The sequence below is a fragment of the Anolis carolinensis genome, chromosome 4 (genome assembly GCF_035594765.1).
Source record: "Anolis carolinensis isolate JA03-04 chromosome 4, rAnoCar3.1.pri, whole genome shotgun sequence".
Taxonomy (NCBI): Eukaryota; Metazoa; Chordata; class Lepidosauria; order Squamata; family Dactyloidae; genus Anolis; species Anolis carolinensis.
Window position 1 is genome coordinate 173,410,928 of NC_085844.1, and position 27,854 is coordinate 173,438,781.

The following is a 27,854-nucleotide window of genomic DNA, read 5'->3' on the forward strand; positions in this document are numbered from 1 at the left end:
CCTATTTCACAGTGCTCTACCACAATAGCATCACCCTCCTTCTCCATTGAACACCATCCTTCCCTTCATCTCGTCTTCAACACCATCCTTCCCTTCATCTCGTCAAGTTCATTTGGCCATAAAAAACATGAAAGCTGGAAAGGCTCCAGGTCAAGACGTTATCACTGCAGATCTTTTAAAAGCATGCAGACCTTCTTTTTGGAGGAGGCACAGACGGTTGAACAAGCATTATTTCGTAGTTTATTCTCCACCATTGAAATATCTTCTATGCTACATTGCCCAACTTAAATATCTCTTTGCAGGCCACGTGATGCGCAGAACAGATGCATGCTGAAGCAATGCCATGGCAACATGATACCCGTGGGGATGGACAAGACCTCTTGGTTGTCCCCCATCCCAATAGTCTGATTCATTCTATATGGCATATAATGTGAGAGATGAACATGGTCATACAAATTCATGCTCAAAATAGACATGAATGGAGGCAAATAGAGTAGATGTTGTGATCTGTGTGACAGCTGAGGAACAGATCATCTAAGCATCTAAGCATAATTTTTATGCACACTTTCCCAATGGAACTGAGAGATAGAGTTAGTTCTGTAGGCCATGTTTGTTCCAGGCATCCATTTAGATCAATTTTGGGTAGTAAAAATGTAGGGATGCTGCAGTTGATAGAGTATCATACTGGAACTGGACAGATCTACATCCAGATTTTTAATTTGCCATGAAGCTATTTGCTTTTTTTTTTTAGGCTTGTCACAGTCTCAAAATAATATCCAATGAAGATAAAATAGTAGTGGGGGAGCCATGCTGACTGTTTCTGAAGAAAATAAACCACATAGATATAGACATACATTTGGTAAATAAATCAACAGATTAGTCCCATGTGCACACATCAGCTCTACAAACATGAAGTTCATTGTGATGTTTCTTCCTCCTTACAATCCCCATACGAAGTAGAGAGCAATTGGAACTGGTTTGTTTGTACCCTCACAAATTAGGTCAGGTTATGTCAAGCTACACAAAAGAAAATATGTCTACTCTTTATGTTGTGGGGTGGAGATGTGTTATCGTTCAGCCTGGAATTGCATGAGAGCTACTAATAATCTGGAAGAATTTCCAATGTCAGCCATGAAGAGAAGTGGCCCAGGCCATATCTGAGTGCTGTAGTTACTGATGCTCATTCAGTTACACGGATGACTTCCACCTCAAGGTCTGTGCACATAAAAGCTTATTTTCCAGTAGGGGAACAGATTGGATTTGGACTCATTCCAGCTCACTAACTGAATGCATTTCTTTCAGCTGGGAGCAATTCCTGATCCACTCATCCCAGCAAGTCTCTAACTAGATGTGGCTGGGTCTGAAAAATAAGTGTAGCGCACAAGGGATTAAGATAAATGCAGCCATCTCTGAATTGTAGCAATAGGCCAATAATTCTGGACAGCAAATGTCCATAAACATCTAGGACCATTCCCACATCTTGGACTAAGGTGTTTTGTGGGCTTGCACTTCATATGATGATACCTAAGGCTATGTCAAGGCATTTAATAGGGTTGATAATGAATTCCCTTGAGAGGAGTGGAAATATATGACCTTCCAGATCTTGTTGAATGGTCATATGTGGCCTTCCAGATTTATTGAACTCTCATAATCCAGTTGGTCAAGACAGAGTGATGTATGATTGGAGGTGTATTCAATCAACACTTGAATGACCAAAGGCACCTCTGTCCAGCTCAATACAAAGAAATAATGTCTTGCTAAATAGTAATTGAACTGTAATTTGTTTGATGGGATTCAATGCAACAAGGATCTCTTTGAGTGCATATACACTGTAGAATTAACGTAGTTTTGATGCTGCTTTAACTCTCATGGTTCAATGCTATGAAATCCTGGGGTTTGCAGTTTTGCAAGACATCAGCACTCATTGGCAGAGAAGGCCAAAGATCTTGTACAACTACAACACCCATGGTTCCACAGCATTCAGCCCTGGCAGTTAACATAGTGATAAACTGCATTAATTCTACATTGTAAATGCACCTTTTGTTACTGTATCTGGCCATAGATTTACTTCGATTCAGACCCACAGCCAGAAAAAAAAAATGGAGGTGGGAGTTTGACCTTTTTTAAAACGAATCATGAAGAGTAGGTCCATACCACAAAATAATTTACATTCTATCATAGTGATCATACGAAATTTGATAGTCTCTAATAACTGATGACATCACTGGAATACGATCAACAACGACTAATATTAGCCACCGGCCTTCCACTGTGTGTGTGTCTTACTCTACAGCTGGGAGAGTGACCGCTTAACTTCTAGTGCCTCTCAGGGGATTAGACTATGAGCCTGAGCAGACAAGACCCGGCCCGTCCTCTCAAACACTGTAGAAAATGGTGCCCCCTGTAGCAGCAAAGCAAACAGCCTCTTCTAGAAAGGGCCCAACATGATGCCCAGCGTGAGGTGAAAACACAGCTCTAAAGGCCACAGCCAGGATATCCAACCCAAACAAGGCAGTCGGCCACATAATGAAGATTTATACTTCCAATGGCATGTCTGTGTGTCTATGCCTTGCTTTGAGATCAAGTATAACTGCACAGCTTCCAGAACAGACCAGATCTAATGCCTTGTAGTTTGTTAGTTGTTGACATTAGCCTGAGTTGGCAGAACCTGGAGAGCCTCACAGATATAGGGGAAGACCACATGGCCTCCTCCATAGCCCCAAAAGCATAAAGCCCTACATGAGGTCTGAACAAAATGGAGACCTCCAAATGTACTGGTAAAGTCTAAAAGCCTAAACATGTGGCCTAAAGCCAAATGAAGGCTGCCCAACATACTGGCAAAGACTATAAAGCTGAAACTAAAGAAGGTGGATGCCTCCAAACATACTGCTAAAGGCGTAAAGCCTAACATGAGGTCTGAAACCCAATGGAGTCCTTCAAATATAATAGCAGAGGCTTACAGCCTAACATGGGGCCTAAAACAAAGTGTTGTCCTCTGAATATGCCATCAAAAGCTTAAAACCTGGACATATGGCCTGAAACCAAATGAAGGCCTCCCAATATAATGGCAAAGTCTTAAAGACTGAACCTGTGGTCTAAACATAAATGAAGTCTTCCAAATATGTCAACAAAGGCTAAACGCTTGAACATGTGGCCTGAAACTAAATTGAGTCCTCCACATATACTAGAAAAGGCATAAATCCTGACATGAAGTCTAAACAAAATGAAGGTCTCCCAATATACTGGAAACGGCTTAGTTTGGCATGAGGTTTGAAAGCAAATGGAGTTTTTCACATACTCTGTACTGGGAGAGGTTTAAAGCCCAATATGAGGCCTGAAAGAAAATAGCATCCTCCAAATAGATTAGTAAAGGCACAATGCCAAAAATGAGGCCTGCAAAGCCAACTGGCCTCACCAAGTCTGGTTGCCTTCATCAGGGTCTTCAAATCCCCCCTCCTCAAAAAAAAACCTTAGGCTTTGCCTACTGGTTGCAGGTGGACAACTTAAGTCACTTCCACTATGTTGACTATTTCTGCTATTGCAATGTAAATTGGCAGAAAGGTAGATATTGATAGTGTGAATAAATTATCAAAATTTTGTCATGATAGTGTGAATAAATTATCTGGAGGGACTCTAATGTTTTCCTTCTCATAGACTTAGCATGGAGATTTGGTTAACCAGCTAAAATTTATGAGTAATTCAGGGTTGTTGTTTTAACCAGAAACTTTTCAGGGGGCTGTTTGAGCTCCTAAGCCACTTCCTTGGCTATGGGCTTGCTTGGATTACTCCAACATCACATGCTTTCCTCCATAATCTCAAATTTTATTGAAAGACAATCTTTTCTAGAAAGGAGAAGAATGAAATGCCTTCTCTTTTATTTACTTCATATGTCTGAAGACTTGGGTGATGTTAGAAATACAGGTCCCACACAAATCAATTCAGCTCTGAATCAAATGAAGCTCTGGACAATGCTTCTTTAAGCAATCATAGATTATCCTCAATGTTCCTTCTAAATGCTGACTGCTGTCCTTTCAGTTCATAGTCACAAGACTCCAAGACTGAGAAAGAAAACAAAATATCGAGAGACTCTTGACTATTGTACTCTGTTACTGTTTAGAAAGGCTCTCTGTCCATGAACTAACATAAAATTGCATTTCCTTTGATGTTCTGACTATCATGTGCTTGCCAATAAGTTGCCATCACATTCAATAGAATTCTTAGTATAGATTTTGAAACAATGGATACTTGGATGCAGTCCTCAAAGATGTGCTTCTCAAAATAGTGGTTATTAGTAAAACCATAGCATTTTGCTTTGTCTTCCATTCTCCTGTGTTGGCACCTAGAAGAAGCATTCAAGTGATGCTTAACCTGAGAATTCTTAATCCTTTGTTTTTAGGGTGATGCTAAAAAAATAAATTGCATAAAATTTTAGTTATTTTTAAAGTTATCTCTTCCCTTTCCTCCAAGCAGTTCAACAGAGCATTAATCCAAGCCCATTTATCCCCTGAATAGCATGTTAAAGGTAAAGGTTTCCTCTGACATTAAGTCCAGTCATGTCTGACTCTGGGGGGTTGGTGCTCATCTCCATTTCTAAGCCGAAGAGCCGGCCTTGTCTGTAGACACCTCCAAGGTCATGTGGCCGGCATGACTGCATGGAGCGCTGTTACCTTCCTGCCTGAGCGGTACCTATTGATCTACTCACATTGGCATGTTTTCTGCTAGGTTGGCAGAAGCTGGAGCAACAGCGGGTGCTCACTTCGCTCCCGGGATTTTAACCTGGGACCTTTTGGTCTGCAAGTTCAGCAGCTCAGTGCCTTAACACACTTCGCCACCAGGGCTCCTGAATAGTACATTAGGATGAGATAAAATAACTGGTTCAAGAAGAGAGAGACAAGAATTTATTGGTTTTGAGATTTATTTTTTTTTTAAAAAAAAAAAAAACCCTGGGAGTCATTGGGATACAAAGAATGCCTTACTACAGAAATGTGTATATTTGTAAGTCTTAGATACTTTATATATACTAACTAGCTGTGCCCGGCCACGCATTGCTGTGGCTTAGTCTGGTGGTGTTGGTCGGTCTACATTAGGTTGTATTTATGCTGTGACCTCCACCCTTCTTTATACTCACATTAGTAGTAGTATTTGAAGTCTGTTACCTTCTTCAATTTTTGTGTTGATTGATAATTGCTTGAGATCCCTGTTGTCTTTTGTTTGTTGTTAATCGTGATGTCTGATTCTGCTGAGTGCGGTTTACATCTTATTGTGGTACAATAGTCTTTTTTTTTTGTCTGTGTAGGTGTTTATTATTGTTGTTGTTGTAGTGGTCATGAAGGCTGGATAAGTTAGATGCTACTGTATTGTTTTTTGGAGGCCCAGTGTAGCACTGACTGGCCTCTCAGCCTCAGTGCCTGGCTGCTTCTTGCCTGTGATGGTGTAGATTCTTATTGTTGTTGTTGTCATTGTTATTATTGTAATTGTTTTTTTGGAGGCCAAGCATGAATGTAGGGATTGGGGAGGTGGATGAGCACTGAATGGCCTTGTAGACTCAGTGCATGGCTGATTCTTGCCTGTGTAGGTGTTTATTATTAGTGGGTGAGTGGATGGATAGATGAGTGGATGGACAGATAGAGTGGGTGCTCTACTTGTTTCCTTTATTCCTATGCTGTTCCCTTTCTCTGCTCCGATCCTGAGCTTGCTGATAAGAACACACTGGTCAGAAAGGAGGGTAAATATAACCGGATCAATGGTCTTTCTCTCCCTTTTGCTCTTGGCCTTCCGGGCAGAGAGGGAGGGCTCTTGTACTTGGCGTTCCTTCGCTTCCCTTCCCTCCCTCCTTCCTTCGTTCTATCCGTCCCAGCCTTTCCTGCCTGCGGAGCCATGGAACTGGGTCAATGGGTTGGATGGCGGGGAAAGGGAGAAGGAAGAGGCCTCTAATTGAAATGCATGGACTCCATGCCATGGGGTGCTGGAATTTGTAGTTTGCATCCAGTCCAACCCCTTTCTTTCTTTTTGTCATGGAGGAAGAACCCACCCAAACCTCTCAGACAGATGGCCATCCGGTTTAGTTGTGTTGTTATAGTCACGATGCATTGTTGTGAGTTTTGTGGGTCCGGATTGTGTTTTGTGGTGTGATTGTGTTGTTACAACCAGGAGGCAAGACTTTTGTGTTGTTTTGCCAAGTTTCGTATTTCTGGGGCGTTTAGTTGCGTTGTTATAGTCACGATGCATTGTTGTGAGTTTTGTGGGTCCGGATTGTGGTTTTGTGGTGTGGTTGTGTTGCTACAACTGGGAGGAAAGGCTTTTGCATTGTGTTGTCAAGTTTTGTATTTCTGGGGCATTTAGTTGTGTGCCAAGTTTTGTATTTCTGGGGCGTTTAGTTGTGTTGTTATAGTCACGATGCATTGTTGTGAGTTTTATGGGTCCGGATTGTGGTTTTGTGGTGTGGTTGTGTTGTTACAACCGGGAGGGAAGGCTTTTGCGTTGTGTCACCAAGTTTTGTATTTCTGGGGTGTTTAGTTGTGTTGTTATAGTCACGATGCGTTGTTGTGAGTTTTGTGGGTCCAGTGTGGTTTTGTGGTGTGATTGTGTTGTTACAACCGGGAGGCAAGGGTTTTGCATTGTGTTGCCAAGTTTTGTATTTCTAGGGTGTTTAGTTGTGTTGTTATAGTCATGATGTGTTGTTGTGAGTTTTGTGGGTCCGAATTGTGGTTTTGTGGTGTGATTGTGTTGTTGTAACCGGGAGGCAAGGCTTTTGCATTGTGTTGCCAAGTTTCGTATTTTTGTGATGTTTAGTTTTGTTGTTATAGTCACTGTGCCCGCAACTTTATCCTTTTATATATATAGATACATTATTTAAAAACTGAATGGCTAAATACGCATACAGTTGAAATATAGGCTCAAACACACTTTAGTAAGAAGGGAAAACAAGTACAAATTATGGACATTATAAAAATGCATAAATACATCCAGACCAGGATTCAAATCCCCAGTTGGCCATGTAGGCAAGCCACACTCCTTCAGCCTCAAAAAAAAGCAATGACACCCTTCCCCTGAACAAATCTTGGCAAGAAAAATGATAGGTTCATCTAAGGGGAGCCATAAATCAGAAATAACTTGAAGGCACATAGCAACAACATTGGTCTGGTGCTGAAACATTTCTCCATTGTCTAGTTTAGGGGTAGCCAAATTCATGCTGAATGGGACCAATTTTCCTGCAGCTCCTCCCCCATATAACCTAAATGCTGGGTTAAGTCACAGGTTAAGCCAGTAAAATGTGGCTTTTAGCCATTACGAAGCTGATCCAAAGAGGCCAGTGTAGACGTACCCTTATGACCAGCCATTCATTTGGCTCCCCAAAGTTTTCTGAAAGGAGATACAAAGTTCTCCATCCAAAAAAAAGTTACCAGTATCAATGTAATTCCACTATACTTACTTAAAATTCAGGGGAGGGATGAAAGATTTAAATGTGAAAGACATCTATGAAAGGTAGAAGCTAGGACTTCTATATTACAAAATAGACTAACCTCCTTTTTCATTATTGAAATTATCCTTCTATATCGTCTCGCTTTGTTTCTCAAGTCTCAATTGTTATGCAAATATTGCTAGGCAAAGATATAGTCAATCTGCTTGTCCCATTGGGATATAAGAAAGTGTACCTCCAAATAAAATACAATCTACTATTACATTCTGTAGTAAAATTCTTTCTGCAGATTAGTACAATTTTTGCCAGTCTCTTTTTAGTCCAGATTTTACAATGTTAATGACTTTGACTAATTGTCAACACTACCAATTACGATGCCTGATACCTTATCATTTCTTACAATGAGCAATGCTAATTAAAATTGATTGCACTGCTGTTCTAGCACAGCAGCAAGTTCCATATATATTTGTATGCAGGGCCGGTCCAAGGTAATTTTCAAGTGTAGGTGAACAGAAATTTTGCCCCCCCCAAAAAAACCCCAATCACTGAAAAATAAAAGTGTTGGATAAGTGAAAACGTTGGATAATAAGGAGGGATTAAGGAAAAGCCTAAATAAAGAACAACACTCTGAAAATGGGAAATCCAGACAGGAAGCAATCAGGGCCAACTAACACCCCCCAACTAAGAATGCCCCCAGGGAGGAGGCAGCCAGGCTTTGAAGCTGCAAGGCCATTAAATGCTAATCAAGCTGGCCAATTGCAACATTCACACTAGCCTCAAACAGACAAGAGCTCTTTCTCCCACCCTGGACATTATTCCACAGATAAATAAACCCCACTTGCCTTGCTTCCTACAGACTTCACAACCTCTGAGGAGGAGGAGGTGGAGGTTGCGGTGGCTGCAGACGAGGTGGGATGCACGCTGGCATGCAGGGCAGGTGCACACCAGCACACGGGGCGGGCCCACGCCGGCACGGGGGGCCAGCCCATGCCGGTGTGGGCCTGCCTTCTGGGCGGCGTGCACATTCTCCAGCCACTGCAACTGGCAGAAGGAAGCTTCCTTCCACCGGTTCAAGCAGGTTGAGAGCGCGCACACCGCCCGAAGGTGGGTCCACTCCAGCATGGGGGGCCGGCCCACTCTGGCATGGGGGAACGGCCCACGCCAGTGTGGGCCCGCCTTCTAGGCAGCGTGTGCGCTTTCCAGCCACTGCAACCGGTTGAAGCTGCTGGACAGCGCACACGCTGCCCGGAAGACCCAGGCCAGCCGGAAGGTGGCACCATCTTGTAGGGGGTGCCATTGAGGTGCTGCTGCATGCACCTCAAGATGCATGCGCACATGCATGTGCGTGCACCCAGGAGCACCTCAACGGTGCCCCCTTCAAGATGGCGCCACAGGCAAGTGCCTAGTTTGTCTGGCGGTTGAAGCTCCCCTGTGTGTGTGTGTGTGCGTGTGTGTGTCCGCCAATTTTATGAATTCAGTAGGAAAAGCTCATTTGTTTGATATTTATTTCCAGCAGAGGCTTTAAGCCATTTTAAAAGCCAGCTACAGATGTTGCAGAGTAAAACGGCATGGAAATAATATTTAAAATCTCAAAGTATACATTAGGGTTGTCCAAATTTTTGTTATAATTCTCCTTTCGTAATTATTTCGGATTGTTCTCGCTTTTTCCCCTGGGCGCAACTGGCAATGTAATTCGAACCATCGTTGGCCCATTCTCTAATTGTTTCTTAAAATTTTCGTTAAATTTTTTCCTTCCAAATTTTTTTTTAATATTTAAAAAAAAATATTTTTTTTTGTTTCTGCAACCTAACATGAATGGGAGCCTAGCGCAGCCTAACATGGCTACCGCTCCCTGGCTAATCAGAGACTTCCACGATGGCTGAAAAAGGTGGGGGCTAGCGTCCTCCGCATCCATGTGGAGGATCTCTATAAAAATCCCCTCCCCAACCGAGCCAAGCCATTCTGGGCTAGGATACCGAGCAGAGAGGGTGGTTCGCGCGCGCTGGGAAGCTGCTTGCCTGCTTGGGGGAGAGAGGGCTAAGTGACTGTTCTGGCTATAGGGGGTAGAGTGTCTGTCTGTTGTTGCTGGTTCGATATTGTGTTGTTGTTTTTTTGGGAAATTGGCTTGGGGCTTGTGGCAGAGTCCTTGCTGTGGCTTTAGGGTGCTTTACTTTTCTACTCCAGAGGGAGTCCCTTTGCCTTTCTGTTTTCTTTTTTGGAATTTAGCAATCACCACATCAGCCCTTCTTTGCAATCCTGAAAGGGGGGGGACTTGAAAATAATAGTTTCCAAAGGACGTCTGCGTTCCTGCAAGTGCATTGCTTCCCTCCCGCTCCGTTTGTAATCCCAAGCCCCCGGGCTGAGTGTTATTGCAGCAATCACAAAGACACACATTGTTTTCAAACCTAAAGGGTACATTGGAAGAAATAGTTTCCAAAGGACGTGGGGCACCCGCCAAGGCATTGCTTCCCTCACGCTCCATTTCTATTCCCAAGCCTTGGGCTGAGTTTCATTTTTGCAATCACAAGGTCAGACATTGATTTGATTCAATAGAGGGTCCACAGCAATTTATAGTTTCCAAAGGACGTGGGCACTCCTGCCAAGGCATTGCTTCCCTCACGCTCCATTTCTATTCCCAAGCCTTGGGCTGAGTTTTATTTCTGCAATCACAAAGTCAGACATTGATTTGATTCAATAGAGGGTCCACAGGAATTTATAGTTTCCAAAGGACATTTCCAATCCTGTCAAGGCATTGCTGGCATGTGCTGCATTTCTAATCCAAAGTCCTCAGCCAGAGTTTCATTTTTGCAATCACAAGGTCAGCCAGTGGCACCATTGATCAAAAGGTTCAAAGGCAATTTATAGTTTCCAAAGGACAGTGGCACTCCTGCCAAGGCATTGCTTGGCGTGTGCTGCGTTTCTAATCCAAAGTCTACACAAGTAGAAGAAGGACTTTTACAGTGATAAGAACCCAATTGACTAGGAAATAAGACTTTCAAACCAGGAACAGGTTTCTTCAAATATTGAAAAATAGTGTATTATAAAAAGTTATGAAAATTCGCCAAAAATCATAGGAGACAGGAAACATTCTGCAATTTGTTGAGCAAAGAGTGTTGAATGTGATCTCACACTGTACCAAATTTGATGAGGATAGCTCAAGAAATGAGGGCAGGAGAGCCCTGTAAAAGTCCCCCCCCCCGTTTCCTTTTTTTTTTTTTGGCGATTGCGCATGCGCATTCGCCATTTTAGAAACATTAAGAATCATTACGAATTTTCTGAAATATCTGAAAATTTTGGGTGAAAAATTCAGAAATAATTTCTATATCGAAGCGCCGGCACCCCCTACTTTAGAAACGAGAATTCAAACATTTTTTCCATCGATCGGACAAGCCTAGTATACATTAATACAAATTCCTTACAAAACATTTTGTTTTAACATGTTAGACACAAACAAGCATAATGACAAACTGTATTTGTTAAAATGGAAGCAAGACTTACAACCTTTTATATGAGACATGCAATTTGACATTGCTGCGGGACCATCACCTTTGCTCCCTGTGTCATGATGCCAGTTTATCTCCACACCATGAGTTTCATATCCCTAGCTATTGACAGTTAAACCTATCAATAGCTTCTAATACATTCCTGTCATCTAGCTTGGTGTGATGTGTCCTTTCCGGTTCTATGGTGTCCGAATGATACATTCTCCTCCTCTTCCCCTCACTTTTCCCAGGCTGGGTGCTTTCTTTTTTTATTTTATCCATATGTTTTCCTTTTTAAATGTTGGAACATTTCGATTTCATTGAAAATTTTAAAAATCAAAGAACCACACTAGAATAAGGAAGGCATGGTTATTAGGGTGTGCGGAAGATGATTGCAGGACCATGGAATGGAAAAGCAGTGCAATTGCACTATTGAAAAGAGGTGAGATATTGAAAGTGTTCAACCCAGTATGTATCCATTATCACAACTGCAAAGGAACAGTGGTTAGGTGTGATCAAGTCCAGAATAAACAAAAGGTTCATTTAAAAAGCAAAGACAATAGTATATGTTGATTCCTTTCCATACAAGTGGATTCTTTGCATACTATTCATGTTAAAGTTCATCTTGTTGTAATGTATGGGTGTAACCTACTTTGTGTAGGCACCCAAGTGTAGAATAACTTTCCCTGGGGTTCATCAGGCTTCAACCTATTTGGGGACAAGGTATAGCGAATTTCTATTTTTGTAGGTTTGAAACGCTCATTAGATTGGTCATTGTTTTTCTACACAGGGAGCTACAAGAAGAGAGGGTAAAATGAAACCACTGTCTAAATACCCAAAAATCTCACATTTTTTGTATTAGCATTTCATTGGACTTTTCCAGCCATCTCCTTTAAAAAAAATATGGAATTTTAAGACACATACAGATACACATAGTTTACAGTTCCCACTACCACCACGAGGATTGTTTCCTTTTCCAGCTGTCTCCTTGACATCTTTTTTACAGGGACTTTCCCTTTCTCTTTCTGACAGTGGTGGAGCAAGAGTTTCTTGAGAAAAAGTCAGTGAGTACTGGATGTGCAATTAACCGCCTTTGCTCAAAAATGGCAGCAGATGTCTTTCATATTTTGGATTTCTGGAAAAGGAAAATGAACCTCATGGGCAAAGTGTTTGCCCATGTGGTTCACTACAGAATATACTGGTAGATAGCATCTCTGATTACAAACAAGAATCTTCAACACTCTAGAGCAGGGGTCCCCAAACTAAGGCCCGGGGGCCGGATGCGGCCCTCCAAGGTCATTTACCTGGCCCCCGCCCTCAGTTTTATAATATAATATTTTTATATCAGTTTTAATAATATAATATATTGTATATACATATAATATTTATAATAATCATATGTTATACAATATAATACTAATAGTAATACCATATAATAATATTAATTATATGTTATATATTATATATTATATAATAGTATAGTGGTATAGTTCAATATAGTAATGTATAATGCTAATATTGTGTTATGCTAATAATATAATATATTGTATGTACATACAGCTGCTCTGAGAAGGGTGGGATATAAATGTAGTAAATAAATGCAGTAAATAAATAATTAATTTTAGACTTAGGCTCGGCCAAAGTCTGACATGACTTGAAGGCACACAACAACAACAACAATCCTAATTAACTTGACTATCTCATTGGCCAGTAGCAGGCCCATACTTTCCATTGAAATCCTAATAGGTTTATGTTGGTTAAAATTGTTTTCGTTTTCAAATATTGTATTGTTCTTTCGTTGTTGTTGTTGTTGCACTACAAATAAGACATGTGCAGTATGCATAAGAATTCGTTTGTATTTTTTTTTCAAATGATAATTCGGCCCCTCAACAATCTGAAGGATTGTGGACCGGCCCTCTGCTTAAAAAGTTTGGTGACCCCTGCTCTAGAGCAGTAGCCCCCAACTAATATCCTAATTAGTAACATTTTAGTTTTGCTGCTAGAACACGACCATGCAGCCTGGAAACCACACAAAACCCCAGTGATTCTGGCTATGAAAGCCTTTGACAATACATAGTAATGCTTTTGTTATGAACTATTTTTTCTTTCAAACCAATCTATGATTCTGACATTCAACAGCCTCTCAAAGTATGCACTAGTGCAGTGGTTCTCAACCTGTGGGTCCCCAGATGTTTTGGCCTTCAACTCCCAGAAATCCTAAAGGCTGGTAAACTGGCTGGAATTTCTAGGAGTTGTAGGCCAAAACACCTGGGGACCCATAGGTTGAGAACCACTGCCCTAGTGCATAGCTTCATTGATTTTTAGCTGGTATTTACATGAAGGTGTACGAATGGGCATCTCTTGTTAAGAATAACACATCTGGACACAATTGTGATAATCATTATCACTATGTGTATAACCCCACATAGAAATGTGATCTAATGCCATTTTTAACTGGGTAAAGAGCCTCCTGATAGTCTTGCATATTCCACCAGTGACTGCATGGAAAACAATGAATGTCTGATCAATATCTTGTACGGAAATAGGAAATATTTGGCTTGCCAGGATTCTAATTGTCCACATTTCTCACCAATGGCTATGCAGCCTAGGGATGATGGGAACCACAGTCTAGGGGAAATAAATACTCCCAACCTTGCAATAGTTTTGTGCACAGAAATAGAAAGTAGAGTTATTATTATATTCTCTAGGGGTTTTCTTTAAAAGATATCATTTTTAAATTACAATTTAATTGCTACAGGAGTCATTCAGAATTAGGATGAAACCAATATAAAAATATTAGCTCAACAGAAATGTCAATATAAAATATAAAAATAAGCAAAATGAGAAATTAATCAAGTGTGTAATTAATCAGAATCAGTTTCTACATCAAGTCACACTGTATTTGCTGTAGATTACTAGTTAAAACACTGATGTAGGATATATACTAGACATTTTAGCCTCTGAGAATTCACACTCAGTGCACAGCAATTAGTATACAGTCATTTGTCTGTCTCCTCTTGCTGGAGAATTGAATGGCAGTAGGATTTTAATGCGAGCTATAACAGTTTCCAAGAAGCATAATTACGAAACCTAGTTTCAGACTGTATGAATGCAACTTCCAGCAGTTTAGGTTGCCAGATTTAATTCCACATAGGACAAAAATTGTGCCTTAGTCCTTAAGTATGTTTTCCTACATCCTGGGATATTTCCTACTCCAATAATTGATTGCTGGTATTTTTCTGTAATGTTAAGAGGTAAATTAGGTAAAATCCTTTTATGCATTGGTTGAGAAATGAAATTTAGACTCTTAGTAGTTCAGAATCTGAGAAAAAGATTTTTCTGTGGAATAGTGGTAAAATAATATGGTGGTGGTATCATTTTGATGTCACTTTTTGTACAACCATGGATACAAATCAGACTTCAAATTGATTCCAGTTTCTGGAGACCCTATTCGAGGGTTGTTGGGGATTTTTCTTTTGTTCTTTTTGGCAAGATTTACTCAGAGGAGGTTTGCCACTGCCTTTCCAAGTTAATTGACTCACCTAAGGTTACCCTAAGTGAATCTACATCACTGAGTAGGAATTCAAACTTGCTCTTCCAGAGTATTAGTCCAATACTCAAGTTACCACACCACACTGACTCCTATATAAATCATATTTATACTTATACATCCTTATTTGTATATACATCTATACATTTGCCAGCATTTCATCTCAGAACAAGATTTATCCCGCAACCCCCTCCTCCATTTTAAAACAGTTATAATCCATTTAGGCAATGGGAAGTGATGATGCAGGGGGACTTCCCTGTCACAATGTGTTATGTAAATATTAGAAACAGTAAAAAAGGGAGGTGGGAGAAGACAGTTTAGGTGCTTAGGATTTCTAAAGTACCAAAAATATGTGGGATGTGAGCAGGGCCGTCCCTAGGTAATTTTCAAGTGTAAACGAACAGAATTTTGCCCCCCCCCCCAAAAAAAACCCAATCACTGCAAAATACAAGGTAGAAGGTAGAGGTGTGCAGCCACGCTACCAAACGAGTGGCAGACTTGTTGCAAAATGTAATGTTTTGGTACTTAATTTGCAAAATCATAGCATAATTTGACGTTTAATAGGCTTTTCCTTAATCCCTCCTTATTACCCAACATTTTTGCTTATCCAACATTCTGCCGGCCAGTTTATGTTGGATAAGCAAGATTCTACTGTATCATAAAAACATGGGGAAAGTTTATTAAACGACAAAAACTTCTGGTTTTTGCAGATCATCCATCCATAGCATTGAGCCACGGCAGTTAAAATGGGATCAAACTGCATTAATCCTACAGTGTAGATGTCCCCAAAGAGAGAGAGAAAGAAAGAAGAGGCAGAGCTCTATGTCGAAGGGATGGATAAACTGGTTTTTGCAGATGCTGTGTGTCTGTACAAAGAGAGAGGTCATGCTGTTTAATGATCAGGTATGTTTAATGATAAGTCTTGCTACAAACCTGTCTGTTGGTTTTAAGTGACCCATGCTCTGCTAGCCTTGGCTGCAATGGGATGAGTTTAATCCTTGCCTACTCTTCCACCCAGCTGTATAACCCAGAATATCAAGGCAGATAATCCACAATATCGGCTTTGAACTGGATTATCTGAGTCCACACTGCCATATAATCCATTTCAATGTGGATTTTATACAGCCGTGTGGAAGAGGCCTTCTACACTCCCATATAAGATTATCAAAGCAGATAATACAGATAATGCCATTTCTTTTTCTTTGTCAGTATTTATTCAAATCCACAATGCTGTCGGGGGGAGGGGGTGCATTAACAGATTTTCTAGTCTATCCACCTTGAAATGCATTTGCATGTCATAGGCTATCATACCATACAGATAATTCCTAAAATATAGACCCTAAATATTTTATCTGTAAAGAGCATGTAGCTTAACTGCTGCAGTCTTCCTTTTGGAGCCTGAGCAAACATGAATAGCCCTTAACACAACATATTAAATTGAAACTTCTTTTGTTAATTGAATGTACCGTATCCATCATGACTTCAGTAATCTCCTTCATTTAAAATAATAGGAAAGAAATCAAACAGTTTTAGAGACAGATATTTCAAGTAAAACATAATTGAAAGCAATGTACCAGCAAAATGACCTGGAAATTATAATGTGCCTGTAGTATTTTGGCTTGCTTCATGTTGTATGTCATTTGGGCCAGAAACCTTTCTTAATTGCAAGCACCTTTTGCCGAAACAGCCAATACAAATGAATCTATCTATCTATCTATCTATCTATCTATCTATAGCCTTGCATGTGGGTTTCCTTCCTTCTTCCAGAGGAGGCACTGAGCGTGCCCTTTCCAGGACTCCATGCGCTAATGGAAGCACATTACCATCTAATAATGGCACCATTAATGCATGTCACCCTTGAAGCTCAATATACACCATCACTTTTCCTGAGAAATGAAGGTGTGTGGGCCATTCTGTTCTCTGAAAGCATGCGGATGGAATAGCGTGAATGACACCAGGAAAGATACTTTTGCACTTCTGTAACATCCTCTTTGTAACATCTATGGATTGTTTATGAGCACTTGACAAGTATGAAGCTTCAACATACCTCCTTAAGGTCAGAGAGCAATCCGTGGGAAAGGAATCACTGTCAAGTTTTCTAACTAAGAATACTGAATTCCTTGTACTTTTCAATCTTGACATACATAATACTATTTCTAACCATATTCATGTGAGTGGTGACTATCATAGGATGTAGAGAGTTCACACCCTCGTATGCATTAGGCAAAGATACTGGGAAGACACACATGACAAGGGCAACTATACCCCCCTCCCCCCAAAAAAAGGTTTTGGTCTACAACTCTCATCAGCCCTATCCAGTATAGTCAGCCTTGAGAAATTATGGGGACTGTAGTCCAGAAATCCTGGAGAGCCAACTCGTCTTTAAAGTGTGTGTGTGTGTGGGGGGGGAGGTTTCCTCTAATCCTTGCTGGATCACAACTCTCATTAACATGTCCTATGTGAAGAGATTATGGGAGTAAAATCCACCAGCATTTGGATGGCCCAAAGCATACCATCCTTGATGTAGAGTTCCTAAAACCTTTCCTTAGAGTGCAGTAAGAGCTATTTCACATTATCTCTTCCCCTACTATATGGATTGTTCTCAGTATTGAGACAAAAGTGTATTAATATATGATATAAGTCTCTATTTTGAGTTGGTTGTACAGATTAGGAAGGTGAGATACACACTAACACTTTGGTCTAATTGTATGTCAGAATGCAGTGGGCCACTGGTATTTTCTGGGGTTTGGTCCCTGGACTCCTAATAGATTCCAAAATCTGTGGATGCTCAAGTCCCATTATATATACAGTGGTATAATAGCATCATGTTGCTTATATAAAATGACAAAAATAAAGATTTGTTTTGGGAGACTACATCCATGGATCCAGAATTCATATGAAACAAAGTATATGACAAATCATCAGAAATTTTAGCAGTGACTAGGATCAAGTCAGAGGCGATGGTGTTTTTTTTAAAACCGATATTATAAATCAAAATGGTAGCAGACAAAAAGCAATGATTAGATCTTTACTAGAGTGCAACATACAATCTATATCTATATCTATATATATAAAAGAGTGATGGCATCACGGCAATTCACAAAACAACAAAAGTACAGGCCCCCCAACCTCAAAATTTGACAACACAACCCATCATCCACGCCTCAAGGTTGATACAACAAAAAGAAAAGAAAAATAAAGTCCTAATTAGAGGGAGAGCAATAATTTTTTTTATCCAATTGCTGCCAGTTTAGAGGGCTAATCTCTGCCCACTTGGTTGCCTAGCAACCAAGGGACAGCCAGGTTTCAGTTAGGGGACAGGCAGATTTAGGCCTCACTTAGACTTCTTCCACAGATTATCTAATTTGCACTGGATTATATGGCAGTGTAGACTCAAGGCCCTTCTACACAGATATATAACCCATTTATAATCTTATATTATCTGCTTTGCACTGGATTATCTTGACTCCACACTACCATATAATCCACTTCAGTGTGCATTTTATACAGCTGTGAAGAAGGGGCCTCATATAATCCAGTTCTGAGCAGATAATATAAGATTAGAAATATACAGTAGAGTCTCACTTATCCAACGTAAACAGGCCGGCAGGATAAGTGAATATGTTGGATAATAAGAAGGGATTCAGGAAAAGCCAATTAAACATCAAATTAGGTAATCGTTATACAAATTAAGCACCAAAACATCATATTATACAACAAATTTGATAGAAAAAGTAGTTCCATGCGCAGTAATGCTATGTAGTATTTACAGTAGAGTCTCACTTATCCAACACTCGCTTATCCAACGCATTTTTGTAGTCAATGCTTTCAATATATCATGATATTTTGGTGCTAAATTCATAAATCCAGTAATTTCTACATAGAATTACTGTGTATTGAACTACTTTTTCTTCCAAATTTGTTGTCTAACATGATGTTTTGGTCCTTAATTTGTGAAATCATAACTTAATTTGATGTTTAATAGGCTTATCCTTAATCCCTCCTTATTATCCAACATATTCGCTTATCCAACATTCTGCCGGCCCATTTATGTTGGATAAGTGAGACTCTACTGTACTGTATTTACAAATTTACCACTAAAATATCACAATGAATTTAAAACACTGACTACAAAAACATTGATTATGAAAAGGCAGACTGCGTTGGATAATCCAGAACATAAGCGAATGTTGGATAAGTGAGATTCTTCTTTAATATGAAATAATTGCTGGGATAGAATAATGCAGAACAATATAATCTCTAAAACCAGGACAGTAAATAAACAGGGGAATTCCACACAGGAAACAATCAGGGCCAGCTAACACCTCCCAACAAAGTATTCCCATCATCAAAGTCTGGCAAATCCTCTGTTTTCTCAGGGCCACAGACAGTAGAAGCACATAAAATATCGCAAACAACACCACTCTGAAAACAAGGGAATTCCAGACAGGAAACAATCAGGGCCAGCTAACACCTCCCAACAAAAAATTCACTCAGGGAGGAAACAGCCAGGCTTTAAAGCTGCATGGCCATTACATCCTAATCATTTTTCCTAATTGCAGCATTCATACTTGCCTCCAACAAACAAAAAAAACCATTCAGAAATACTGTATATTCACAACCTTTAGGAAATAATATCCCCTGATGGCGCAGCGTGTTAAAGCGCTGAGCTGCTGAACTTCTGGACTGAATTGGGGGAGCGGAGAGAGCCCCCACTGTTAGCTCCAGCTTCTGCCAACCCAGAAGTTCGAAAACATGCAAATGTGAGTGCATCAATAGGTACTGCTCCGGCGGGAAGGTAACGCCGCTCCATGTAGTCATCCCACATGACCTTGGAGGAGTCTATGGACAACGCCGGCTCTTCGGCTTAGAAATGGAAATGAGCACCAACCCCCAGAGTCAGACACGACTGGACTTAATGTCAGGGGAAAACCTTTACCTTTGACCTTAACTACCACCAATTCCTCAATACTTTATTTCCCATACCACCAGACTTCGCCACAGCAATGCGTGGCCGGGCACAGCTAGTATATAATAAAAGTGAATGTTTGTATGTTTGTATCAGCGTTTTGATTGGTCGGGCGGTGTATGTGCTCGCATTTTGATTGGCCTGGCGGAATATGGATCAGCTTTCTGATTGGCTGGGCGGAATATGCCAGCTTTGTGATTGGCCGCCACTTTCATAGGCCACTGGGATCGCTGAGGGAAAAACTACTACCAACTGGCTTCGTTCGGCCTACTTCTCTCCTCAGAATGATGCTAGCTTTGGGACAGGTAACAGCTTTCAGCCTACACTTCTGTAATCCAAAACACCACTGCCACCACCAGAAAGGCCGGACCTGGATCAAACTTGACACACGTAACCCCATGAACCCACTGACAACGGATGGCCCCCTTTGGCCCCTCTGCTGACATGTTTAAGGCCTTCCAGGCTGGCCCCATGCTGATGGCCCAAAAGGAGAACGCCATCTTACCTCAGCTTTCAACTTCTTTGTAAGGCCCTACTTTCCTCAAAAGACAGCAGAGAACATTGTTATTATCTTTTTAATGATATGCTTATGAACACTTCTAGCCCCCAAAGCCCCAATCCAAGCCTCCTTTGATCATTTTGCTAACACGTTTCAGGCCTTGCAGCCTGGCTCCATTGTGCTAGGCCGCAAAAGAGGCGGCCATCTTCCCTGTTCCAAACAGGGCATCTTTTGCCTGTGTCTTTTGGATACAGCACTCTCCTTCAACAAGGTCAGGAGGCAGTACGTAAATAGGTTGATCTTGGGCTGATGGAAGTAGCACCACATCAAGTAGGAAATAAGGTACCACTTATAAAGTGGGGAGGCAAATTTAACTAATTTACAACGTTGGAATGAGGAAGTGCCGTCACAGTGGATGATGAAGCAGCTGTTCTCCCCTGTGGCCAGAATCGAACATCCCCTCAGGAGAAGGTTAAATGGCCTCTGCATCTGTCTCTATCTCGGTTCTGTGTGTATATGGGCATTGAATGTTTGCCCTATATGTATATAATGTGATCTGTTTATATATACAGTAGAGTCTCACTTATCCAACACTCGCTTATCCAACATTCTGGATTATCCAACACATTTTTGTAGTCAATGTTTTCAATATATCATGATATTTTGGTGCTAAATTCATAAATACAGTAATTACTACATAGCATTACTGCATATTAAACTACTTTTTCTGCCAAATTTGTTGTCTAACATGATGTTTTGGTGCTTCATTTGTAAAATCATAACCTAATTTGATGATTAATAGGCTTTTCCTTAATGCCTCCTTATTATCCAACATATTCGCTTACCCAACATTCTGCTGGCCCGTTTATGTTGGATAAGTGAGACTCTACTGTATATAAATGGTTCTGTTTATATGGTTATGCATTTTCTAATAGCTTTATTCTTAAAATCCAAAATCAAAAAATGCATATTTCTAATATATATCCTTACCAAATGCTTATCCAACATTCTGCTGGCCCGTTTATGTTGGATAAGTGAGACTCTACTGTATATAAATGGTTCTGTTTATATGGTTATGCATTTTCTAATAGCTTTATTCTTAAAATCCAAAATCAAAAAATGCATATTTCTGATATATATCCTTACCAAATGAACCCAGGCAACATCAGGTACTTAGGCAACATTATTTATTTATTTATTTATAGTATTTATATTCCGCCCTTCTCACCCCGAAGGGGACTCAGGGCGGATCACATTATATACATAAACACATAGAACCGAGAGATCATCCACTGTGACGGCACTTCCTCATTCCAACGTCATAAATGAGTTAGATTTGCCTCCCCATTTTATAAGTGGTACCTTATTTCCTACTTGATAGATGCAACTATCTTTCGGGTTGCTAGGTCCTTTGGCTCTGGGAGTTATAGTTCACCCTTATATAGACAGCACTGAACCCAGCCAACTTTGGATCTGGACCAAACTTGGCACACTGCCTCATCATGTCCAACTGAGCATACAGGCAGGGTTTCGGGGTGATTCTCCTTTGGCTCTGGGAGTTGTAGTTCACCCTTATATAGTTAGCACTAAACCCAGCCGACTTTGGATCTGGACCAAACTTGGCACACAGCCCTATCATGCCGAACTGTGCATACAGGCATGGTTTTGGGGTGATTGATCTTTGGCTCTGGGAGTTGTAGTTCACCCTTATACAGACAGCACTGAACCCAGCTGATGACGGATCTGGACCAAACTTAAGTGATATTTCCTCACATCCCCAAACAACTCAATGCCGTCTACTAATAACCCGGGCACCGCCGGGACCCCAGCTAGTATATAATAAAAGTGAAATCGGAGTATGTATCAGCGTTTTGATTGGCCTGGCGGAATATGTGCTCGCGTTTTGATTGGCCGCCACTATCCCAGGCCACTGAGACCAACAGGAATGATGGATCTGCACCAAACTTGGCACACTTCATCCTCACGATGCACTTTATGACCTGCTGCCATTTGGGGGAGGATGGACCACAGATGATGGGATTTGCAGTACTTTCAAACACTTTAACTCCCACAGACTACTGCAATGCCCACCAATGATAGAAATGGACCAAACTTGGCACACAGAACTCCTGTCGACCCCTTTACATCCTGATGTATATTGGGGCAGGATGGACCAAGGATGATGGAATTTGCAGTACCTTCCCTCACTTCTTGAGACCACAGCAACTGCCACAAATCACACAACTGAACCAAACCAGGCACACATATCCCAAATGACACACTTCACATGCTGCAGCAGTTTGACGGAGGGTGGACCAAGGATTATGGAATTTGCAGTACATTCATCCAATTCACCTCCCACAAACCACTGTGATGCCCATGAATGACAAAACTGTATCAAACTTGACACGCAGGTGCAGGGTAGCCCACTTTACATCCTGGTGCAGTTTGGGGGAAGAGGGATCGTGGATGAGGGGACTTACAATATCTTCAGTCACTTCCTGGGACTACTGTGACCCCCACCAATGACTGATCAAGACCAAACTTGGCACATAGAGCCACCATGGCCCACTCTACATCTTGGTGAGATTTGAAAGAGCTTGGACCTTGGATGATGGGACTTGCAGTATATTCATTCACTTCCTGAGACCACTGTCACCCCCATCAATGTCTCATCAAGACCAAACTTCAAACAGAGAACACCCATGACTCACTCTACACCCAGGTGCAGTTTGGGGGATGATGGACCATGGACGATGGGACTTCCAATACCTTCACTCACTTCCTGAGAGCACCGCGACCCACACAAATGACTGATCAAGACCAAACATGGTACATGGAGCCCTCATGACCTATTCTACATACTGGCTCTGTTTGGAGGGGGATGGACACTGGACGATGGGACTTGCATATGGGAGTTGGAGCTCATCCGCACCCACTGAACCCAGCTGACATTGGATATAGGCTACACTTACTTAACAAAAGAGATTATATTAAGGAAGTCAACCTCCAGCTATCAAATAGTAAATTCTACCAACCTATTGCAACAGACCCCACTAAACACATTCAGTCCCTTATTAGGGTGGTGTGTCAAGAGGGATTATCCATGGGATTTATCTCTTCTTCTACATTTAAATACTTACAAAATGACTTCCCTAGGATACCTATCTTCTATATTCTTCCTAAGATTCATAAAGGCATCATTCCACCCCCAGGCCGACCTATTATTTCTGGTTCATCTTCTGTATTGGAACCAGTTGCCAAATATCTAGACTCCTTTTGCCAACCATTTGTCCCTCTCTGTGATTCCTACATTAAAGACACAAAGCACTTCATTAATATCGTAGAAAATCTCAATATTGAGGAGGACAGCATTTTAGTTACGATTGATGTCACCTCACTCTATACTAACATTCCACTAGATGAGGCTCGTACCATTATAGAAAATATCCTTCGTAGGAGAACAAAGTTGCAACCACCTACACACTTCTTGATGGACTTGTTAGATATAGTACTAGAGAAAAATTATTTCCGTTTTCAAAACCAATTTTACTTTCAGACCTTCGGTGTCGCTATGGGAAGTCCGTTAGCTCCATCGATTGCCAATCTATTCATGGCACATTTAGAAAACACTATATTGCTTAATCCATCTTTAAATATGTACTATTCTAATATAATATACTATGGCCGATTCATTGATGATATATTCATAGTATTTAAAACAACTGAAGCCGCAGTAGGATTCTCTAATTGGATTAACACTATACATACGTCTATTAAATTTACCAGTCATCTCAACCTGTCACATATCAATTTTTTAGATGTTACTGTGTATAAACATCATAACAAACTGTTGGTCAAGAACTTCAGAAAACCATCAGATAAGAATTCTTTTCTTCATTATAACAGCTTCCACCACTTTGGTTTAAAGACCAATCTTCCATTTTCACAACTACTTAGACTAAAGCGTAACTCAAGCTCTAATGAACACTTCATTCATGAAAGCCTGACCTTAAGCCAGGAGTTTAGAAGTAGAGGCTATCCTAAACATGTCATCAAAAAGGCATTAATTAAAGCTGAAAAAACTGATAGAACCACCCTACTGAAAGAATCTGCTAAACCAACTAAAAATCAAATTATCTGGACACAAGAATTATCACATTACTCCAAACACATAATCCAAATTATAAAAAAACACTGGCATCTTCTTCAAGATATTTCAGGTTGCGATAAATTACCTATTTTTGGAAACAGGCGTACTAAAAATATTAGAGAATATTTAATCCATACAGATTTAACCACTCCTATTAGTACACCAAAGAGCACCCTGAGAGGCCATTATCCTTGTGGTCACTGTAAGTGTTGTCCTCAATCTTGGAAGACTAAGGAGATATATAATCATAGGAACAAAGTGGGCACCACACTAAAACATTTTTCTACCTGTAATAGCAACAATGTAATCTACCTCTTGACATGTGACTGTGATCTCTGGTATATTGGAAAAACAACCAGATCCTTGAGAATCAGAATCTCTGAACATAAATCCAGAATCAAAAATTTATCTACAGAATCTCTTTTATATTCACACTTCACCCAATACAAACATTCACCTACCTCATTTAAATTTTGTGTTCTGGAATGCATCTCTCAAAAACCTTTCATGGACTTGGAAAAACTATTATCCCAAAGGGAAATGTACTGGATCTTTAAGTTTAAAACCTTTTCCCCTCAGGGACTTAATGAATCACTTAATTTTAGCTGTTTCCTTTAAACCTTCAAGTACTCTTTAAAAACCCTTGAGTGAACCTTCAGAATTACTCGCAGTTGAAATCACCACAAGCAGAGTCACTCAGTGAAAGCATTTAGCACTATGTAAGTATATACTGTTATATGGGTTACTTTTACTTCTGTTAATACTGCTGGTAAAATACTTGTTACTCTATGTTTTGTTTTAGATAGAAATTCATTGTTGCTGAGTTTAACAACTCCTGAAGAAGGGGTTTTCCCCTGAAACAGGGTCAAAAATACCCGGGACCCCTGTAGAGAATTGGGACTTTATTTGTACTTTACTTTTGAAGACTTTTTTGAGAGCGGTGCTCCATCATTATTTTCTTCAATCAAATATACAGCAACTTTTTGACAATCGTTCGTTTGTGTGTATAGATACTCTACAAGTATTCTGGGACTTTGTATAGTACACTTGGAACACAGGCAAACAATGCCTTTCTCAAATGACCCGGGCATCGCCGGGTCTCCAAGCTAGTATAAAATATGTATAAAATGTCCATATGTTCACTCAGAGAATTATCTGATTAAAGCACTTTTGTCTAGACTCTGTTTAGAAGTGAAAATTCAAAGCACAATCATATAAAATCTCAAAGTATCAGACTATGCACCTGGCCTACCTATTAAACTGAATGTGATATAAGCATCTATTGCAAAGGCTTTCTTTGGGGACTAGTTTCTGAAACGTCAGTTGGAACTCTCAAATCATCTACTGAACAAAAAGGGAGTTTTGGCTCTATAAATTTTTGAAGTTAAATTTCTAGAAAGCCTTGAAACATGAGCTGGTCAAAAGATATTGGGCTTTATATCCATAAATTGTTGATCAAGCAGTTTGAGATTGGTTTCTCATTTTGTTCCTCAGATGTATAATATACCACAAAATGTTTAAAGCAGTGGTGGGCAACTCTCATCTAGCCTAGACATCATAATCAAGGGCAAGGATTGCTGTGAACTGCCATCCACGTTTTAAGACTATTTGAACTTCCTCTTCCTTTTACTTTTGTCTACCTTACTCCATTCTCAACTCTTCCTAGCAGCCAAGATAACTAAAGGGAGACTGTTGTATATTGACTAGTAATTTACACATAACATGAGAAGACATGACTCACTAGAAAAGACAATAATGCTTAGTAAAGGCAGTAGGAAAAGAGCAAGATCATATTCCAGATAGATAAACCCAATCAAGAAAGCCATGGTGACTAGAAGTCTCATACATAGTCACCATAAGTCAACTTGATGGCAGTTAACAACAACAAAATCTTCTCTGTCCTTTCTTCATTTGAGATTCACTCCAACCTGTAAATGATGGTTTGCATTTGCCCTGTAACCCTGGTTGGAAAACAGGACCAAATCTTCAAAAGATATTACCACTGTGACAAGGCGAGCAGTAAGATGTTTTTTATTTTTTCTTCACTGAGACTATTCTTATTACTTCAGCTCAGACATCTCTGCCGTAGGTGCCAAATTAGGTCATGAATAACAAAGAAGGTATTTTATTATATTTTGATTAATCATTTATACAGTACTTCTAACGTGTAAAGTGTTTTTCAATATTTATTTCTCTCTTCCGGCCTGGAATGTCACCTTGCGCTATTTCCAGCTTTTCATTGGCAGCAAAATGTCTAATTTTCACTTTGGAGGGTGCTGAAAATATTAGTAATTTTGATATGCATAGTATACAGTGAAAGAGAAACCTGCAAAATCCTCTTTGAAAAATACTGTTGTACCATCTATTAAAGTAAAGAGAAGGAGTCCATTTTCCATGACATTTAATACAATATAAGAATTTATTTTTATATAGAGAGGCATTGCTAAGGGATCTGATTTTGTCAGTTAAGGAATACTACTCAAAGTAATCAGAAAGTGAACAATACATAATAAAAATAAAAATTAGATCTTGCTAAAAATGTAAATATTAAAAAAAAAATCATTGAACCTGCCTGATTTCACCACTCATCCTATCAGTTTCAGTGGCCATAAACCGAAGCACATACTTAACTTATTGCATTGATTTGGAGCCAATGTTGCATGAGTGGAAGGCACTGTCCCACTTCCTCCTCCTGCTCCTCTTCTATCACCTCCATGGAGCACTGACCAGCTTCATCAGGTGTCCCTCCCAAAAATGTGGCACAGCACCTATACATTGAAAGAAGAATGCCACAATCCAGGTCAAGGCATTAATAAGAGGACATGTATTGTTTTATGTAAATGGTATATATTTTCAAATAAGTATATCCTATTGTCAAAAATACATGACATTAAATATTATCCCTTCCTTCCTTCATAGAATCATAGAATCATAGAATCATAGAATAGTAGAGTTGGAAGAGACCTCAAGGGCCATCTAGTCCAACCCCCCGCTAAGAAGCAGGAAATCGCATTCAAAGCACCCCCGACAGATGGCCATCCAGCCTCTGCTTAAAAGCCTCCAAAGAAGGAGCCTCCACCACGGCCCGGGGGAGAGAGTTCCACTGCCGAACAGCCCTCACAGTGAGGAAGTTCTTCCTGATGTTCAGGTGGAATCTCCTTTCCTGTAGTTTGAAGCCATTGTTCCGTGTCCTAGTCTGCAGGGCAGCAGAAAATAAGCTTGCTCCCTCCTCCCTATGACTTCCCCTCACATATTTGTACATGGCTATCATGTCTCCTCTCAGCCTTCTCTTCTGCAGGCTAAACATGCCCAGCTCTTTAAGCCTCTCCTCATAGGGCTTGTTCTCCAGACCCTTAATCATTTTAGTTGCCCTCCTCTGGACGCTTTCCAGCTTGTCAGCATCTCCCTTCATCTGCGGTGCCCAAAACTGGACACAGTATTCCAGGTGTGGTCTGACCAAGGCAGAATAGAGGGGGAGCATGACTTCCCTGGATCTAGACGTTATTCCCCTATTGATGCAGGCCAAAATCCCATTGGCTTTTTTAGCTGCCGCATCACATTGTAGGCTCATGTTTAACTTGTTGTCCACGAGGACTCCAAGATCTTTTTCGCACACACTGCTGTCAAGCCAGGCGTCCCCCATTCTGTATCTTTGATTTCCATTTTTTCTGCCGAAGTGAAGTATCTTGCATTTGTCCCTGTTGAACTTCATTTTGTTAGTTTCGGCCCATCTCTCTAGTCTGTCAAGATCGTTTTGAATTCTGCTCCTGTCTTCCTCCCG

The 27,854-nt window shown here is 40.4% G+C and overlaps 2 protein-coding genes across 14 annotated transcripts in view; both read left to right on the plus strand.

The window, feature by feature from the left end:
• Positions 1-27,854, plus strand: part of dab1 (DAB adaptor protein 1) — an 861,244-nt gene that overhangs the window by 422,990 nt on the left and 410,400 nt on the right. For 2 of the 13 annotated variants that reach the window (XM_062979587.1, XM_062979588.1), the window contains exon 3: positions 15,163-15,355. The exons of the other annotated variants lie outside the window; for them this stretch is intronic. The gene's annotated coding sequence lies outside the window, so the exon portion shown is untranslated. The remainder of the gene's footprint in view (positions 1-15,162; positions 15,356-27,854) is intronic. 13 annotated transcript variants of the gene reach the window in all.
• LOC134298363 (uncharacterized) lies at positions 22,928-25,117 on the plus strand. The gene is made up of 2 exons (XM_062978267.1): positions 22,928-24,792; positions 24,876-25,117. The coding sequence occupies exon 1, from the start codon at positions 23,027-23,029 to the stop codon at positions 24,689-24,691; it is 1,665 nt and encodes a 554-aa protein (XP_062834337.1). The 5' UTR covers positions 22,928-23,026; the 3' UTR covers positions 24,692-24,792; positions 24,876-25,117.